This window comes from Saimiri boliviensis, chromosome 4 (genome assembly GCF_048565385.1).
Source record: "Saimiri boliviensis isolate mSaiBol1 chromosome 4, mSaiBol1.pri, whole genome shotgun sequence".
Taxonomy (NCBI): Eukaryota; Metazoa; Chordata; class Mammalia; order Primates; family Cebidae; genus Saimiri; species Saimiri boliviensis.
In genome coordinates, this window is record NC_133452.1 from 52,193,974 (window position 1) to 52,214,436 (window position 20,463).

At 37.8% G+C, this 20,463-nt stretch overlaps 1 protein-coding gene across 7 annotated transcripts in view; it reads left to right on the forward strand.

The window, feature by feature from the left end:
- The window catches only part of ROS1 (ROS proto-oncogene 1, receptor tyrosine kinase), a 128,755-nt gene that overhangs the window by 83,532 nt on the left and 24,760 nt on the right, over window positions 1–20,463 (forward strand). For 6 of the 7 annotated variants that reach the window (XR_012517199.1, XM_010349304.3, XM_039467904.2 and 3 more), the window contains 7 exons: window positions 5,136–5,253; window positions 8,183–8,373; window positions 10,289–10,372; window positions 13,309–13,444; window positions 14,648–14,810; window positions 16,720–16,784; window positions 17,688–17,817. Coding sequence is in view for 6 of the 7 variants with exons in the window: in XM_010349304.3 (XP_010347606.2) it covers window positions 5,136–5,253; window positions 8,183–8,373; window positions 10,289–10,372; window positions 13,309–13,444; window positions 14,648–14,810; window positions 16,720–16,784; window positions 17,688–17,817 (887 nt within the window). In the remaining variant the exon portion in view is untranslated. The remainder of the gene's footprint in view (window positions 1–5,135; window positions 5,254–8,182; window positions 8,374–10,288; window positions 10,373–13,308; window positions 13,445–14,647; window positions 14,811–16,719; window positions 16,785–17,687; window positions 17,818–20,463) is intronic. The other variant, XM_039467903.2, reaches the window with a different exon arrangement.

Genomic DNA, 20,463 nt, shown 5'->3' on the forward strand with positions numbered 1-20,463 from the left:
AGCATGATGCCTCCAGCTTTGTTCTTTTTGATTAGGGTTGTCTTGGCTATATGGGATCTTATTTGATTCCATATAAAATTAAAATACTTTTATCTAATTCTGTGAAGACTGCCAATGGCAGTTAGATGAGAATAGCATTGAATCTATAAATTACTCTGGGCAATATGGCCATTTTCACGATATTGATTATTCCTGTCCATGGGGATGAAATGTTTTTCCATTTGTTTGTGTCCTCTCTCATTTCCTTGAGTAGTGGTTTGTAGTTATCCTTGAAGAGATCCTTCACATCACTTGTTAGTTGTATTTCTAGGTATTTTATTCTCTTTGTAGCTATTGTAAATGGGAGTTCACTTACGATTTGGCTCTCTGCTGTCTATTGGTGTAAAGGAATGCTTGTGACTTTTGCAAATTGATTTTGTATCTTGAGACTTTACCGAAGTTGCTTATCAGTTCAAGAAGCTTTTGGTCTGAGATGATGGGGTTTTCTAAATATAAAATCATGTTGTCTACAAACAGAGACAACTTGACCTCCTCTCTTCTTATTTGAATGCACTTTGTTTCTTTCTCTTGCCTGATTGCCCTGGCCAGAACTTCCAATACTATGTTGAATAGGAGTGGTGAAAGTGGGCATCCTTGACTTGTACTAGTTTTCAAAGGAAATGCTTCCAGATTTTGCCCATTCAATATGATATGGGCTGTAAGTTTGTCATAAATAACACTTATTATTTAGAGATATGTTCCATCAATACCTAGTTTATTGAGAGTTTTTAACATGAAGTGATGTTGAATTTTATCAAAGGCCTTTTCTGCATTTATTGAGATAATCAGGTGGTTTTTGTCTTTGGTTCTGTTTATGCGATGGATTACATTTATTGATTTGTATATATTGAACCAGGCTTGTACCCCAGGTATGAAGCCACCTTGATTGTGATGGATATATTTTTTGATGTGCTGCTGGATTCAGTTTGCCAGTATTTTGTTGACAATCTTTACATTGATGTTCATCAGGGATATTGGCCTGAAGTTTTTTGTTGTTGTGTCTCTTCCCAGTTTTGGTATCAGGATGATTCTGGCATCATAAAATGAGTTAGGGAAGAATTCCTACTTTTCAATTGTTTGAAATAGTTTCAGAAGGAATGGTACCAACTCCTCTTTGTATTTCTGGTAGAATTCAGCTATGAATCCATCTGGTCCTGGGCTTTATTTCGTTGGTAGGCTATTAATTACTGCCTCCATTTCAGAGCTTGTTACTGGTCTATTCAGGGATTCAACTTCTTACTGATTTAGTCTTGGTAGGATGTATGCATTCAGGAATTTATCCATTTCTTCTGGATTTTTAGTTCATTTGTGTAGAGGTGTTTATGGTATTCTCTGGTGGTAGTTTGTATTTCTGTGGGTCAGTGGTGATATCCCCTTTGTCATTTTTTATTGTGTCCATTTGATTCTTCTCTTTCTTTTTGTTTATTAGTCCAGCAAGCAGTCTATTTGTTATTTTATTCAAAAAACCAGCTCCTGGATGCATTGATTTTTGGAGGGATTTTTCATGTCTCTATTTTATTAAATTCTTCTCTGATCTTAGTTATTTCTTGTCTTCTTCCAGCTTTTGGATTAGTTTGCTCTTGCTTCTCTAGCTCTTTTAACAGTGATGTTAGGGTGGCGATTTGAGATCTTTCTGGCTTTCTGATGTGGGCATTTAGTGCTATGAATTTTCGTCTTAACACTGCTTTAGCTGTGTCCCAGAGATTCTGGTACACTGTCTCTATTCTCATTGGTTTCAGAGAACTTCTTGATTTCTGTCTTAGTTTCTTTATTTACCCAGGAGTCATTCAGGAGCAGGTTGTTCAATTTCCATAAAATTGTGTGGGTTTAATTGAGCTTCTTAATCCTGAGTTCCAATTTGATTGCACAGTGGTCTGACAGACTGTTTGTTATGATTTCAGTTTGTTTGCACTTGTTGAGGAGTGTTTTACTTCCAATTATGTGGCAGATTTTAGAATAAGTGTCATGTGGCACTGAGAAGAATGTATATTCTGTTGATTTGGTGTAGAGAGTTCTGTAGACATCTACTAAGTCCACTTGATCCAGAGCTAAGTTTGAGTCTTGAATATCCTTTTTAATTTTCTCTCTTGTTGATCTTGTTGATCTATCTGATACTGACAGTGGGGTGTTAAAATCTCCTACTATTATTGTGTGGGGTGTCTAAGACTCTTTGTAGGTCTCTAAGAACTTGTTTTATCAATCTGGGTGCTCTTGTATTGGGTGCACATATATTCGGAATAGTTAGCTCTTCTTGTTGAATTGTTCTTCTTACCATTATATAATGCCCTTCTTTTTTGTAATTTTATTCAATGAAAGATCTTTTTTGATCTTTGTTGGTTTAAAGTCTGTTTTGTCAGAGATTAGGATTGCAACCCCCTGATTTTTTTTGCTTTCCATTTGCTTGGTAAATTTTCTTCAGTCTCTTTATTTTGAGCTTGAATGTGTCTTTGCATGTAGAATGGATCTCCTGAATACAGCACATAAATGGGCCTTGGCACTTTATATAGTTTGCCAGTCTATGTCTTTTAATTGGAGCATTTAGCCCATTTACATTTAATGTTAGTATTGCTATGTGAGTTTGATCCTGTTACCATGATGCTATTTGGTTATCTCGCATGCAAGTTGATGCAGTTTCTTCACAGTGTCATTGATCTTTATATTTTGGTATGTTTTCACAGTGGCTGGTACTGGTTTTTCCTTTCCATATTTAGTGTTTCCTTCAGGAGCTCTTGTAAGGCAGGCCTGGTGATGATGAATGCCCTCAGGATTTGCTTGTCTGGAAATGATTTTATTTCTCCTTTACTTTTGGAATTATTTTGGCTGGATATGAAATTCTGGGTTGAAAATTCTTTTCTTTAGGGATGTTGAATATTGGCCTCCAGTCTATTCTGGCTTGTAAGGTTTCTGCTGAGAGGTCCACTGTTAGTTTGATGGGCTTCCCTTTGTAGATGACCTGGCCTTTCTCTCTTGCTGCTCTTAACAGTTTTTCCTTCATTTCAACCGTAGAGAATCTGATGATTATGTGTCTTGGGGTTGATCTTCTCATGAGGTATCCTAATGGTGTTTTCTGTGTTTGCTGAATTTGCATGTTGGCCTGTCTTGCTAGGTTAGGGAAATTCTGAGTAATATCCGGAAGTGTGTTTTCCAGTTCGTTTCCACTTTCTCCATCGCCTTCTGATACTCCAATCAATCGTAGGTTTAGCCTTTTTATGAAGTCTCATATTTCTTGGAGGCTTTGTTCATTCCTTTTCATTCATTTTCCCCCATTCTTATCTTCATGTCTTATTTCAGTAAGGTAGTCTTCAGCTCTGATATCTTTTCTTCCACTTGGTCGATTCAGCTGTTGATACTTGCGTATGCTTTATGAAGCTCTCATACTGTGTTTTTCAGCTCTATCAGTTCGTTTATGTTCCTCTCTAAATTGGTTATTCTAGTTAGCAATTCCTCTAACATTTAATCAAGGTTCTTAGCTTCTTCATATTGGGTTAGAACATGCTCCTTTAGCTTATCATAGTTTTTTATTACCCATCTTCTGAAGCCTACTTCTGTCGTTCATCCATTTGATCCTCCACTCAATTCTGCACCCTTGATGGAGACAGTTCAATCATTTGGAGGAGAAGAGGCACTCTGGCCTTTTGAGTTTTCAGCATTCCTTTGTTTTGTTGATTCTTTCTCATTTTTGTGAGTTTGTCTAGTTTTGGTTTTTGAGGCTGAAGACCCTTGGATGGGTTTTCTGTGGAGAGCCTTGTTGTTATTGTTGTTGATACTGTTATTGTCACTTTGTATTTGTTTTTCTTTCAATAGTCAGGTCCCTATTCTATAGGGCTGCTTCAGTTGGCTGGGTGTTCACTTCAGGCCTTATTCATCTGATTTGCTCCCACGCCTGGATATGTTACTCAAGGAGGCTGGAGAGCAGCAATGATGGGAGTTTGCTCCTTCTTCTGGGACCTCTAACCTCAAGGGGCACCAACCTGATGCCAGTAGAATCACTCCTGTATAGGGTGTCCTGACAACCCTGTTGGAAGGTCTCACCCACTTGGGTGGCACCGGGAGCAGGACCTCTTTAACAAAGCACTATGTGCCTTGGTGGAAAGGGTGTGTTTCACTGGGAGGAAACCCACTTATCTGAGCTTCCCAGATTCCTCAGAACTACCAGGAGGAGAGGCTAAGTCTGAGAGTGTAGCCACCCCTCCCTCTAGGAGCTGAGGCCAAGGGAGATTTGAATTCTGTCCCTGAACCTCTGGCTGGAGTTATTGGAGATCCTGCAGGGAAGCCCCACCCACTGAGGAAGGATGGGTCAGGTTTAGCCCTGAAGAGGCACTCTGGCTGCTGACTGCCACAGCTGGTGTGTTGGGGTGTGGGGACATGTTTTGAGACCAAGCTGTCCAGCCTCCCTGGCTCCAGAAGGGGAAAAGTGCAGCCTGGAGCTACAGAAATGGGGGCTACATTTCCCCCACCCAAGGAGATTAGCGTGTTTGGCAGTTGGCGGTCCCAGTGCTGGCTGCTGCCTCTGCCCCAAAGGAGCTCAAAGGGCTTAGACAGCAGGCAGCAGAAGCCGGTGCTGGTCACCCCTCCCCCAGGGAGTTCTGTAGGCTTATGCAGATTTCAGCTAAGAGGCCATAAGAATCTGCACATTCTGGGTTGGGATGCTAGGCCTCGGTGGCATGGATTCACAAGTGGGATCTTCCCATCTACGGGTTGCTCAGTTCCATGGATAAAGCAGTTTCCCCATCTGGGTAGCCGGCTCACTCGCGGCCACCTCCTTTGGCTGGGGGAGGGAGTTGACCTTCCCCATGTGGCTCTTAGGTGGGCCGCTCCTGCACTACACTGCTCTTCCTTCTCTCTGTGGCTCTTGCCAGCCTTCTAGTCAATTTTGATGAAAGAATCTGGATACCTTGGTTGCTGGTGAAGGATTCCCACACTTACAGTTTTTTCAATGGGAGCCTCTGAATGCAGTTGCTTCTTTGGTCCCACCTCTATGAATATTTCTTTAATCTTATTTGTTCTTTCCCCTTAACATATTCTATAGAAAGATTTCAATGCAGAAGATTAATACTTCAAACATATCAATCAATATTTTCTTTTTTTTTTCAAAGCTGGAGTCCCAAGTAAACCAGGCATTCCCAAATTACTAGAAGGTAATAAAAATTCAATACAGTGGGAGAAAGCTGAAGATAATGGAAGTAGGATTATATACTATATCCTTGAGATAAGGTATGTGTGTTTGCAAAGTACTTTGTAAACTACAGAGAACTAAGCAGTTATTTATAAAGTGATCAAAAGTAACACTATTTACAAAAATGTGTTTATATAGAAACACAAAGACCTTTAGTTTAAGGACCTAAATAATGCATAACATGCATCATTATGTTCTTTGCTCAATTCCTAGAGGTTGGTCTTGGCACGCTAACTGTAAAACAGATCTCATCATTCTCAGAAATATGTAACTGCTCATTGACATTTTACGGAAATTGTTTGGTTATAGGCTCATGCAGCCAATATTTACTTTATCAGTTTTGTTTAAAAAGCTTAGCTGATGTTTAATGTTAAATGATGATGGCATGTAAATTTCTGAAGATAATTTGCTTTAGCAAGGTGAATACTTTCTAGGGAGAATTGGCAATGAAGCAGATATTTTTCGTACTGTAAAATTAGGTCAAGTTCCAAATTGGTCTGAAGCATATAGGTCACACAGGATTCTCTGTTCGTTGTGAAGACTGTAGTTTGCCGTGTGTTTCCAGGGACTGAAAACACACCACCGATGAAAACCAGCCACTGATGAACAGCCTCAGACCTGGCCAGTATGGGGAGCACAGTGAACCATAACTGGCTCAGAAGGGCTGATTCCATGCCAACTTGAGGGGAGAATTCCAAATTCCAAAGACACTTCTCTCACAGGACTATGAAACTGTCTTTTAAGAAGTTCCAAGGACAAAAGTCACTTCCATAATTATAGTCCTGGCACCTTGATCTTTAGGTCTATTTTTGCTTCATCTGGCTCTGGCATTCCCATAACCTTAAAAAATGTTCCTGCTCATACTAGAGAATTCCCTTGACCATATTTCTAATTGAAATCTCCTTGAAGTTTCTATTACTTCTTTTCATGCAGAGTGAAATACATTCTAACCTGCAGAATTATCTTGGTGGCTTGTGACTGTAATTATGTTCATCAGTCAAGTCGCACATCAGATTTTTGCTAAGGCCTCTTTAGTGTGTCACCCTGAGTAACACCTTAAGTGCTACTAAAATGACTCCATCAAATACTCTGCATACTCCTTGCCCCAGGTCTTCACTGTCAGGATGTGGACTATGGGGCAACTAAATGATTTTTGTAACTTCAGTATCTCAAAATAAGTCCCCCAGTCGGGACACTCTAGTTAGACTCTGTGTACATGCTGATAGGGTAGTATAAGTGCCAAGTGCATGAACTTGGGAGTTGAACAAACCTTATCAGTTTCTAGGGCTGCCACAACAAAGGACCACCAACTGGGTGGTTTGAAACAGAAGACATTTATTCTTACAGCTCTAGAGGTAAGAAGTCTGAAACCAAGGTGTCAGTGGGACTGTGCTTGTTCTGATAGTTCTAGGGAAGAATCCATCTTTGCCTCCTAGCTTCTGGCATCTGCTGGCTGTCCCTGGTATTCCCTGGCTTGTAGATGCATCACTCTTACCATCACCTTCTTCATCACAAGGTTTTCTCTGAGTCTAACTTTCTCTCTTCTTATAAGAGCCCCAGTCATTGGATTAGGGTCCACCCTAAACTGCTATGATCTCATCTTAACTTGATTACATTTTTCAAGATCTTATTTCCAAATAAGGTCACATAAAATATTCTGAGTGGGCATGAATTCTGGAAGGACATGACTCTGTCCAGTACACAAACCATGTTTAAGTCCTTGTTCTTTTCCTTTTTTGAACTTACGTTTCCTCATCTGTAAAATGGAGCTGATAATATCTCCATCTCTTTAGGTTGTTGTGGACTCAGTGAATAGAAAGAACATTATGTAAAGCCCCAGTACAGTATGTTGTAAATAAAAGGTGCTCAACTGATATAAAAATTCTTCTTTCTTTTCTCAATGGCCACTGTGTAAAGCCACCTCACAAATTCTTAAGGGCCTCTTTCTTTTGGATCAGAGTTGTTTGGTTAAACAATGAAATTGCCAGTGCTGAACGTGAGACTTCACAAAATGTGTAAAAACACTCTGTCCTAATGCTTTGCTCAGGATGGTCTTTAAAGGGACCCTCAGCTCCTGGGAACAACTGTGACCAACTCTGCTGTCCTGTTGCTCCTCATGTTCTTACCCTTCCTCTGCCTCCTATAAGGGCCAGTCTTCACTGTCTGTTGGTCTTCAGAAGAATGAGCCAATTCACAGGAACAGAACCAGATTCTCTCATGTATCCCAAGCTTACTGTGGATTGGTGCCAAGTCCTGAAACTATTGGTGCCAGGTCTGAAAAGTTTAAAACTCGAAATGTTCTTCACTGTTAGAGAAGACATAAATGGAAGACTTTGAGCTTGCTTTTGATGATTCTGTAAAAAGTCATTCCAGTTACATGTTTTGAACCCAGCCCTTGTGCTCTTTCCATGTTTCATATAAAAAAACAATTGGATTGACTTTGAGGTAGGGTGTAGGTCAATACAAAAGGAAGCAACAAACCTCAGAATCTCAGATACAATGATAACTTTGGTAGCTGAACTGTCACACCTTCCTTATCAATTTTGTATTCTGTATGTTATCCATTATGGTGTAAGTAAACTACAAATAATGTAAAAGATGGAAAATTAAGAAAATGGAAACTTCCCAATTAAAAATCATGGAATAATTGTCTTATAGGTTTAGAATTCTGAAGAAAGTTTGCTTGTGCAATTAGTAGGAAAAAGATGCTCAGCTTTCTCCTGACCACTGATCATTCACAACTTTCTTGGTGGGCTGAGTTGGTTGGCTCCATGCCTCACTAGGATCACTATAAAACCACACTGTGTTCTGTAGCCAGATTATAGGAGAGGAATGAGGTCAAGGATAAAGTGTGCCAAAGGACACTCTCTGGAGTTCAGTCACCAAGAAGATCTATGAACAACTAGAAATAACATGTATGTTGTCATGTATATGTCTATATTTACCATTTTACTGTTTCTTTTGCAGAAAGAGTACTTCAAATAATTCACAGAACCAGAATTTAAGGTGGAAGATGACATTTAATGGATCCTGCAGTAGCATTTGCACATGGAAGTCCAAAAATCTGAAAGGAATATTTCAGTTTAGAGTAGTAGCTGCAAATAATCTAGGGTTTGGTGAATATAGTGGAATCAGTGAGAATATTATATTAGTTGGAGGTATGTTACCATGTCTGACTACACGCTAGCTTATTACTTAAAGGTTTAGTAGTAAATATCAGTACGTTCTTAACATTAGCAATAAACAATGATTAAATATGTGTGTGTGTGTATGCACACACACACACACACACACACACACACACACACACATTCATATCTTATTATCCAAACTATTAAAGTATTCCATTCATGTGATGTGATCTTTCTAAAACATCATCGTCATGTCATTTTTCTTCCCAATAATAATTAGCTACCCCCTTAATTCCTACTGCATCAATTCCATGCTCATAACTAGGCTTTCAAGGCTGTTCACAATCTGTTCTATGCAGCCTTATTTTTCTATTCACATTATACCAGCCTCATTGCCACTCTCACATTTTACGCAACAGGCCTAAGACCTTTGTTTCTTTCCCAATCGCTGCCTCTTCCACTGTGTATCTCATTTTAGCTTATGATATATTGTCTTTCTAATCACATAGGCAGGAAATCTCAGTGCCACATGTGATTTTTTCCTGTACTCAGTCATCAGGTCCTATTGATTTTGCCATCTTGATTTCTCTCTGATGAGTTCTTATCTTCCTCTTTCCACCTTGGCTTTCTTAATTTAAATTGTCATTTCTTGCCTGTGCCCTTAGCTTACTCATACTGCAGACAGTGAAGTCTAGTTGAAGCACAAGCTGGGTTACTTAACCCCTTTCTGAAATACCCACAATGGCTCTCCATTCACTGCTTTCAAAATCAACTACAAACTTCTTTGTGGCATGTAAGCTCTCCCATAATTTGTCCTCCAATTGTGGCCTATCTTTTCCAATATTTATGTCTGTGCTGTAGCCACATCAGACTGGTAAAAAACTTTTATGTCACTTGCTCTTTGGCCTTGTGTTTGCCTCAGCCTAGAATACAGGTCCCTACCACCTACCCTGTGCTCCCTGGCTGGGATGTCCTTTACTTCATTTTCTGCCAACTGAAATTCTTCTCGTCGTTCAAGACTTAAATGAACTCATCAAATGCCTAACCGATGCTCCTTAGTCAAATGAATTATTGCATTTTATGCACTCACATGCTATATAAAACCTATTGTATTCTTCTTTGTATTAGAGTTACTTGTCTACAGAATCATTCTGATTTGTATTATAGTTAGTTGTCTACAGAATCATTCTTATTTGTATTATAGTTAGTTGTCTATAGTTAGTTGTATACAGAGGTTTGCTTCCCAGCTCAGCAAACTTCTTCTGAAAAGAACCAAATAGTAAATATGTCAGACTTTGCAGGCTACATCTGATCTCTGTTCTTCTTTTCCTTTTCTCTTCTTCTTCTCTTTCTCCTTCTTCTTACAAATAACACTTTAAAAAAGTAAAACTTACTCATTACTAATAGGGGGTACAAAATCAGGCTATAGCCAGATTTGGTCTTCATGCCGCAGCTTGCCAGACTCTGGCCTACGTTTGTATCCTCTACACAACTAAAACTGCCTAAGAGAAATTACCGTGTTTATTCCTCAGTTTAATATCCATGAAATTGAATATGTATGAAGATATTATAAAAAATAATAATGCCAACTATTTTGATATGAAGACTGAGATTTCTTGGCTCTAAATATATTAAAAAGATAAACATGTGTGTCCTCAGTGATTTTAAAATAGAAGATTGAGTGGATATATTCCAGTAGTTTGTTGGTAAACTAGCTCTCTGAAAAACAACAACAACAACAAAAACTCCCTGATTTTGGCTCCACATGGCATAAATATTCTCTGTATGGATGCTTTCAAGCTACCAACTGTCTAGCAAACAACTGGCTTGCAAAAATCCAGTAGCAGCCAGCTCTGCCGTATTACTCTATGTGCCTAGGTAGAACTGGGGCTACTTAGCTTTAATCTGTGAATTAATTTCTTTTTCTCATTTTTGTCATTAGTTGATTTTTGGATACCAGAAACAAGTTTCATACTTAGTATTATAGTTGGAATATTTCTGACTGTTACAATCTCACTGACCTTTGGTAAGTATAATCAAATTTTAAAAATAAGCAACAAACTGTTTACTTAATCACACCTGATCGGTTTATCTCTTAGTTGCTCTAACCTCCCACATGAAATATTACCTGATTAAGTTAATAAAATTTATAAGGTTACCTTTGGTTATACATTCATAACCACAAACTTCTGTGAATTGTTTTCTGATCTAGGCATAACTATTTTATTTAAAAAAATGTACATTTCATGGCATACTTTAGATAAAACTACTTACAAGGGCACCAACATTTAGCTTTCTTTAAAACGTTATTTATTTTGGATTGGCTGCATACAAATGTTTTGTGGCTTATAGTTTGAAATAAATAAAAGAAAAATAACCCTGGGTACAGAAAAAAATATAGGATTAATGGGAGGCCAGTGACAATCTTTGGTTGGGATAGTTTTGGTTTCTAAGCAGACAGGCTGGTTTGGAATGAGTAAGGCCTCTGTTGCAGAAGATCCATTTCTGGCTTGTAGGATCCACTCTTGCGAATTTCACATAACCGATTTGCTTATTTCAAATCTCTGCTCATTTACAAATAACCAGGAAAGCAGAAAAATTAGGTGAGGTAGACAGAAAGCTATTTTTAAATAAGATTTACTTTAATGATGATAAAATGCAGTGACAACCTCAAAGGAATGGTCAAGTATTGGACTTTTAGTTATCACGGTGATCATACATTCTTTTTTATTTCAGTTTCAGCACAAATATTAATAGCATTTTCTTTCAGTCCTCAAACTGTCCAGGTTTGGCTTATAAGATATATGGTCCCCTGTCTATTGCTGCTGTTTAGAGTTCCCAACACACTGAATCATTTAAAAAAGGTCATGATTCTTACCAGAAAAGAACACTCAAACACATTAAGAAAGTTGTGGCTTATTTTGTTCACAAATAGGGGTAAGCTTCAAGGGAAAGTTGATGGAAAAGTCACAAACATAAAGTTGAACTCTCAGGATAAAGAAAGCCAACACTTTACTGTGTTCTAAATCTTGATTTTCTTCTGCAAACTGATTGGAGTCACAGTCTATATGAGAGCACTTTGAAGCTAATTTGAGATTTTTTTTCAAAGGTTCCACCCAGACAATATGTGAAACTCCTTTAGCAAACTTGGAAAGCTAAAAATTTCAGCTGACCCTGCCAGGATTTTAACCTGTGGTTCCAGAGAGTCTAAGTATTGCACAGCTGATGTTTGTGCCACTAAGCCAGCCCCTCCAGAATTACGCATATGACTGCAGTATATTTGGCAGTTGGCATATAGGCTTGACTGCTTGTCTGCTTTCCTACTGGGAAGGAGTATTACACGAAGAATCCCTCGGCTGACCTTTGCTTGCTTTCTTGTACATCATCATTGTTTAAACTCATAACTCTAGTGGATGAACATGAGATAATTTCAGACAACCTATTGTGCTTCCAAGACATCCTATGGATATCTGACTTTCTCAGGACTTAAAGGTCTTTATTCCTGTTTGAAAATTCACAAATTTTTGAGTCTAGCTAAGCTAATTCAGTTTTTTGCTTTTAGCAGCAGTGCATGTGGTTTTACTAGTAAGAGTGTGTGCGTGCATGAGCAAAGATTGAGTCATTAAAATAACAGAAAGTCTCAATTATTTGAAAATTTGTATCGTGCTGAGGGCACTCAATGGTTATACTTATAAAATTAAGACAGTGTTAAAAATGAGTGTCGACAGCTTTTGCTTCTGAGTGGTCATATCTAATCTACAACATTAGTCTTCTGCTTCTGCTGGGAGTACAGGGAAATGTAAGCCTATAAAATACAGCTGTTGGCCTCAGGAGCTTGTCATTTAATGAGGGAGGTAAGACATGCCTGTGTGGAAAGATAAATAGCAAGATATGTGTTAAATAATAACAAAAGACAATAGCAGATGAAATAAAGAAGACAGCGCATAGAGTGAGCGCTCATGGAGAGGCACAATTGGTCTTTATAGTTCAGATATGAAAGATCAGCAGAAGTCGTAGAGGTTTCAGAAGGCATCATTGAGGATGTGGGCTTACACTGGGCATTTAAAAGTGAAACAAGGTGGTGAGAACGTTTCAAGTATGAAAAATTAATTTAGTAAGGGTACTTGTGATCTTTCATTGCATAGTCCCTCAAATTGAATTTCACGTGAATAAAACTTTAATTTCTTGCGTATGAAAGCTACTGTGGAATTAAGTTTAAATTTTAATGATCAGCTCTCAAAGCACACTTGCTATTTTCAACTTCTAAGCCAATATTCCAGTAGAGATGAATGATCTTATTGGCATAATTATATTTTAATATTAAAAAATAACATTTTCTTTATCATAAAACTAATACTGCTTATTATATAAAGAAGACAATACAAATCACTCATGATTCTACAACTAGGGCAGGCAACTGCTAACATTTGGTAAGCTTCTTTCCAATACTTTTTTCTACATATTTGAGTGTGCATATATGAACAACAAAGATATACACTCTTGTAGTCTGCAAAAAAAAAAAAAAAAATTGCCATTACACTGAAAGCATTTCCTTTTCTACTGAGGAGTATAACCTGGATATGACTGAACTCAAAAATGATTTTTTTCATTAATAATTATGTTTGTTTTTATTTATTTTGACTCAAGTTTATGGGTGATTTTGACAAATTAATTTTAATATTAAGATACTTTAATTTGTTTATAACAGTAAGAAATATGTTAAACTTTAAAAAGTGAGATTAAAAGTGATGTAGTATGATTCGTGTGCTTTTATATGGCTTTTTACTGGGATTTAATTAGTTTTTTTATGAGCATATTTTAAAATCAGATTATGAAAACTTTTATAACTATTCTATCAATAATGTTCTTACATAAAAACATTTAAAATGCACTGTTAACATTTCCAAAGAAATAAAGAAGCAATATTTTGCTTTGTAAATTATGTCATTTTTTTCTCTATAGTCTGGCATAGAAGATTAAAGAATCAAAAAAGCGCCAGGGAAGGGCCGACAGTGCTTATAAACGAAGACCAAGAGTTGGCTGAACTGCGAGGTCTGGCAGCCGGAGTAGGCCTGGCTAATGCCTGCTATGCCATACAGTACGTAGCTCTGGCTGTCATTACAGAGCACATAGGCACAGGGTGGGCAACAGCAATGAGAGTGCCTATGAATTCCGCATTGCCCAGGACTGTCATGGTTTATACCCATTTTTCTGGCCTATTTATTAATAACTTCCTCTTCCACTCTCAAATGTGGAATGAATGGCAAATTATGTGGTTATAAGAAAAATACAGGAAAGTCCATTATTTTCCAGTGTTTTATTATGTAGCTCAAAAACAAATGACAGAAGGAAAAAAAAAATGCTACATTGATGAGAACAGATGATAACATGGTTGGTTCACCTGGGGGCAGTGTTTGAGAGGAGAGAAGTTTCAGGAACCTTGTGTACATGGTCAGCCTTAAGTCAGTCTTACTCCATTTCAGAAGGTGTATGATAATTGCCCACAAAACCTTCATAAGACTGATGAGTTTCAAACTTCTGTTGTCATCATAATTAAGGAAAATATTCAAGTGTCTTATGCAAAGGTTTATTATATTAGGATCTGTGCAAAAAGGAATTACATGGTCATAGGCCTTGCTTTCAGAAATGTATAATGCAAGGTGTAAAAACAAAGGATTTGAAGTAGACAAAAAGGTGATCTAAATCAAGTGTTTAAAAAAGGTGACTTTCCTTTGAGCAAATATCTGCTACTCAAGATTCTCTATTCAAAACTGAAAACATTTTTAAGATAGCAGCTTTCCACCATCTTGTAGTGTTCCAAGTGAGAAACTATGCTTTCTAAAGTTAACCCGATGGTGATGGGGTGATATTTTTTGGTCGTAGTAAATTTTGTTTTATATAAGATGTCACATGTGTCAAATAGTTAAAAGAAAAGCTTATAAACCCAGATGCATTTGTACTAATTTGCAATAGCTTTTTACACAAATTGGTAATCTGTAGAAGTTAATATCTACTAATTTTGACACAACAAGTAACAATGAAAGTCTTGAGACAATGCATACACATGTATGTTTTTATCAGAATTAAGTGGACTATCATGCTCTGACTGGGTAAAAGGTGGTAGTATAGGAAAGTATATTAGGGTCACAAAGCTCCACATCACCATGTCACATAGAACACACAGTGCCGCAAAGCCATGAGACATTTCTTTCTCTCTCAAACACAATTACCAATACCAACACAAATTTGTATACCCTGTATATGTGGAGGGTGGGGAGACAAAAATGTTACTATTTTACAGTACTCTTCCAACGCAAGAGGAGATTGAAAATCTTCCTGCCTTCCCTCGGGAAAAACTGACTCTGCGTCTCTTGCTGGGAAGTGGAGCCTTTGGAGAAGTGTATGAAGGAACAGCAGTGGACATCTTAGGAGTTGGAAGTGGCGAAATCAAAGTAGCAGTGAAGGTAATCTGGATCTTAGAACTCCTTGAGACATTATATCACCATATCTACAAGGACTGACATGGATATAATTATAACAAAAGTGTTGAAAAGAGCACTGGTAGAATGTCGAAGCCTATCCGTAGCTATAGAAATCACATTTTAAAGAAACATTTCCTAAATAGGAACACTGTCTGTAACCAACAATCTCCAGGCTTTGCATTACCTCTAAGGCTACTAATTAGCTAAGACCTATCAGACAGTCATTTTCCTTCAAATATGCCATAAGAGAACTGGAGCTGTAAAACACATTCTTAAGGTACTAGACCAAGGGTTAGCAAACCTTTTCTTAAATGGGCAGATAGCAAATATTTTAGACTTGCTGGCCGTACAGACTCTGCCATCTTATTGTCATAGATAGTATGTAAATAAATGAGTGTGGCTATGTACCAATAAAACTTTATGATTACTAAAATTTGAATTTCATATCATTTTCATGTTTTATGAAATAATAGTATTCTTTTGACTTTGTCAACCACTTAAAAATGGAAAAACCATTTTCAAATCAGAGGCTACACAAAAAGAGGTAACAGTCTGGATTTGGCCCACAGGCTATAGTTTGTCAGTTTTGGACTACATGATTATTTATCATGGTGTATTTAATGTATTTTTTAAGGAAGCACTGGATATACTGTTATATTTTTGTAAAACTTTCCTTTGATAAAGGGAGGATGAATCCTTTTTTTTTTCTTTTTGAGACAGAGTTTTGCTCTTGTTACCCAGGCTGGAGTGCAATGGCGCCATCTCGGCTCACTGCAACTTCCACCTCCTGGGTTCAGGCAATTCTCCTGCCTCAGCCTCCTGAATAGCTGGGATCACAGGCACGCGCCACATGCTCAGCTAATTTTTGTATTTTTAGTAGAGACAGGATTTCACCTTGTTGACCAGGATGGTCTTGATCTCTTGACCTGGTGATCCACCCGCCTCGGCCTCCCAAAGTGCTGGGATTACAGGCGTGAGCCACCACGCCCGGCGGGAGGATGAATCTTTTATGTCATTGAGCAGTATCCTGATCTCTGCTTTTTAGAAATATATTGTTTTGAGGGTGAGCTATACAACTAGAAAAGTTGGCAAACTTCTGTCTGCTTCCAAATGATGTAATTCAAAAGTTCTTTAACTTACTCCCATCTTCACTGTTTTAAACAAATGTTTATTTCTCAAATAACAAGATGATTGCTGGCTTTGGTTCAGGATAGAATGTCAGGTCAGAGCCAGTATCTTGGAAATTATCTTGGCTATTGTTCACGCTTGCTGCCTCATTGTTCCAAGATGGCTGCCAAAGAGACAAGCATCACATTTTCATTCAGGCCGGGGGGAGGGGCAAAGATGGTGGAAAATGCACATGTGCAGGAAGGCAAAAGTCTTCAAACCTCCTGCCCTGCCTCAGCAGTTTTTCTCTTATATACCATTGGCCATCACTGAGTTATATGACCACCCCAGTTTCCAATGGAGGCTGGAGAATTTCAGAACACAGTTTTCATTGGTAGCTTTGATCAATTGCTTGGGACTGGGAACCTTACCTCCAAGAAATAAATTGAACCCAAGGAGTCAGGGGAAACCTATTGAGGAGAACATTGTGAAAATTAAGAAATTGGCCTAAACAACAAAACTTGGTCTCTTAATTAAATTTCTACCTTTTGGAGGAACATTGTGTAAATACTACTAGAACTTTTTATCTTGCATATTCTTCTACTAGCAATAACAGGAGGTAACATTTGAAAGGTTTACATAATGCATGTACATGCTTTATCTACGATCTGTTTCCAGCTTTCAGGGTAGATATTATAAAACAAACAGAGCAATCTCCATTAACCTACTGAGCTCACAGAAATGTTTGCTATACTGATTCCTGACTTGTTTTTATGTTGCACAGACTTTGAAGAAGGGTTCCACAGACCAGGAAAAGATTGAATTTCTGAAGGAGGCACATCTAATGAGGTAGTTCTGAAATAATTTTCTCTTGATATGAGTAAGAAGTTTTAAGTCTGCTCAACTTATTTTTAACATCCAAAATGACCTGACATAACAGATCATGCCGAAAACAAACATGGTTCAAACATTTAAATGGGACTACATCTGCAGAGCGCCAGAAGTCAATTTTCTAAACCTGGGTATAGGTACTTCTCAGGCAAAAGGTTCTCCTTTCTTTTATCTTCAACAAGGAGAATGTTTTGCAAGTGACTTCTGAAGCTGTTTGGCTTTTGACATGCTTGTGTTCATCTAAATGTGTGATAATGGTCAAGTATACCCAGTAAGAAAGAGTTCTCTCAAATGCTGTAATGTCAATGAAAATATCCCTTGTCCTAGTAAAGTTGTCTGCAACTTTGAGTTTGTGGTCATAAAAACTGCTCAATCACATCTTATAGGGAAAACTTGAGGCAGTGGTTGATTGGGTCTCAAGCTCTGGGTTCCAAATATTAGGTTAGGGCTTACTTGGTTTAATGTCTTGACAAAACTGTTTAGCCAAATCAGCATTTCTGAGTTGTTTTCCTGAAAGGGAGAAGATATATTTCATGCCTGTAATGACCCAAAGCATAATGTTTTACAATATCTTTTCAAGGAGGCTACTAGTCAAAATTGCTTTCTTTTCCAAAATATGCTTAATGCAAATGTTATTTCTTGTAAAAACCAACCGATTTTATCCATACTCACGGCCACTAGGGGTTGCTGTATTACCTCCTTAAGGTAAGCACACAAACCAGTATTTGGAAAAGGAAGGATTAGAGACAGTCAGGGGTTTCAAAGGAAACTATTGATAAAGAATTGCTGTGCCCCATAAAGAGTCCAAGGGGCTAGTACTCCTGCCTCTGTCTCGTCATCCTGTGTCTTTCCACCTTTCAGCAGGTTTAATCATCCCAACATTCTGAAGCAGCTTGGGGTTTGTCTGCTGAATGAACCCCAATACATTATCCTGGAACTGATGGAAGGAGGAGACCTTCTTACCTATTTGCGTAAAGCACGCATGGCAACGGTAGGCAGCTGGGATCTAAATATTGGTTTCATACTGTTAATGCCCTATAATTCCCTATTAATTTTCTTTAAATTTAATAGATGGCAGTGGTAAAGCCTTAGAAGACTTCTACAGAAAAAATTTTTCTATTTCCTTCATGTCAGATTTTGACAATCAGAATCCTTGGTTAACATTCTGGCATTTTCTGATCATGTGAGCTTGAGCCTGCTTTTAGTGTTTAATGGGAGAATAAGACCCTCATTGCCAGAATCATGTTTTTCTGGAGCACAGGGATCATGTGGAGTTTGGAAAGCCATTATCTCTATAATTAATCTATATGCCTGTCTGTCCCAAATTATATTTCCAGTCCTGATGTCTTTATTGAGTACAGACGTGTATGTCCCTTTCTAGTTGACATATCTATTTGGATTTTGGTAGGCATCTCAAACATATTTTGCCCCAAACAGAGCTCTTGATTTTGTACATCCTCCCCTATTCCACCCATCTAGTTCCTTGATTTCAAATCTTTCCCTACATCCATACTAACAAGCTCTGTCTGTAAAATGCAGCCACCCACAGTCCTTCTTCTGTTGTATCCCTGGTGCCTGGAACAGTAGGTGGCATATTATGAGCCCTGAAAATACTGTGGAATAGCTGACAGGGCCAAGGGTGACTACCAGCAGGAGCCTACTTTATACCTTAGATGAAAACACTTGAAATAAGGCAAGTCACCAAAGTTTGAATCTGGTGAATTTAAAACATTTCTTTCTCTATCACAGTAAACATCATATGGCTAAAAATTAAAAATGTGTGACAAAGCATATAGTGAAAAACAGAAGCCTCCTGCACTGCCTCATTCCCACCTCTCAGGCCAGCACATATATTCTAGTATTTACTGTCATGTTCCTAAATAGTCTGCTGATACTGACACACGTTGATTTTTCAATTTAGGGTCAATTGCCCACTATGGAAGAAGAGGATTTAACTCTTTTAGACATCCTCATAATATACTTGTCCAACCCCCACCATGCTACACGCAGGAAAACTTTGCTTGCCCCATCTTCCAACAGTTATCACAGTTTGCAGATAAACCATCCTTCCAGGTTTGCATTATTAGAACTACTTAGTTATTATTTTTTGGAGTTGAATTACCCAAATGTTATTATTGTAAGGTTTTTTTCCTTGGGCTAGTTTAATAAATACCTCTTTTTTAAAAATTTTGATTTTTTATATATGTAAACTCCTCGACTGAATTGTAACACTTTTCTCAATATGGCTAACAATATCAGATTATCCAGTACTTAATTTTTTCTTGGACACTTCCTTCCTGGAAACAGTGTGCATACTTGTGCTCTAGGGTAACTACACAGCTGCTCTTGTAGGGGTTTCCTTCACATTTACCCTGGGAATTTCCCTCAACTCTTGTCCATGTGGGGCTTTTTCCTTGTATCTCATGACTTTTTGTCTATTTGTTTTAGAAAAGAGAAAGTATGAGAAAGTATGCTTGTGCAGCAAAAATCTCCTTTTTCAAAAAATTTCTGAGAAAATGTCCTTTATTTTTCCCCTCACACTTCGTTGATAATTTGACTGGACTTTTAAATTGAAACCTTTTTTTTTTTTTTCTGTGACAAAGTCTTGTTACCCTGTTGCCCAGGCTGGAGTGCAGTGGCATGATTTTGGCTCACTGCAACCTCCTCCTCCCTGGTTCAAACAATTTCCTGTGACAGAAAGTGATTGAATGGCTACTTTTTTTTTTTTTTTTTAGATAGAGTATTGCTCTGTTGCTTAGGCTGGAGTGCAGTGGTGCAATCTCGGCTCACTGCAACCTTTGCCTCCCAGGTTCGAGCAATCCTCCTGCCTCAATCTCCCAAGTAGCTGGGACTACAAGTATCTGGCTAATTTTTGTATTTTGGTAGAGATGGGGTTTCACCATCTTGGCCAGGCTGGTCTTAAACTCTTGACCTCATGATCCACCCATCTCATCCTCCCAAAGTGTTGGGATTACAGGCGTGAGCCACTGCGCCTGGCTGGAAAACTCTTCATCTAACAGATAAAGCCATTACATCTTTGATTCCTAGCTTCTACAATTGCCAATAAGAATTTTTATGCCATTTTGATTCCTGAACTTATTATCAGTAGTCTGTTTTTTGCCTCCTCCCCTTCAAAAATCTGAGGAAAGTTTTATCTGTGGTACTGTTCACTTATAAGAGTACTTATAAGAAAAGTAACAGTTACTTTGCTAATCATTCCCTTCAGTTCCAGGATTTTTTTTTTTGCATTGTTTCTTTGATAATGAATAAAATTCCTTATTCCCTCTATTTCTCTGTTCTAGAAATCCTATTATAATGGACTGCTTTGTTTCATCTTATTCTATTACCTGCTCTCTCCTATTTTCTAGCTTTTGTCATTTTGCTTTCGATTTTGATAGATTTCCTCAACTTTGTCCCCTGATCTTTTTGTAGAATTAAAAATTTTTGTTAATATATTTTAATTCTTCACAGACTTGTTTGTATTTTGACTGCATTTTAAAATAGTATTCTGGTTTTGTTCACAGATGCAAAATTGTACTCATCTTTCTTTAGGATATTAATTATCTTTTTCAAAAAGTGTTAATTTGCTTCCTGAATTGTCTTGGCTTCCTTGTTCATCTTTGTTTTGGAATCTGAT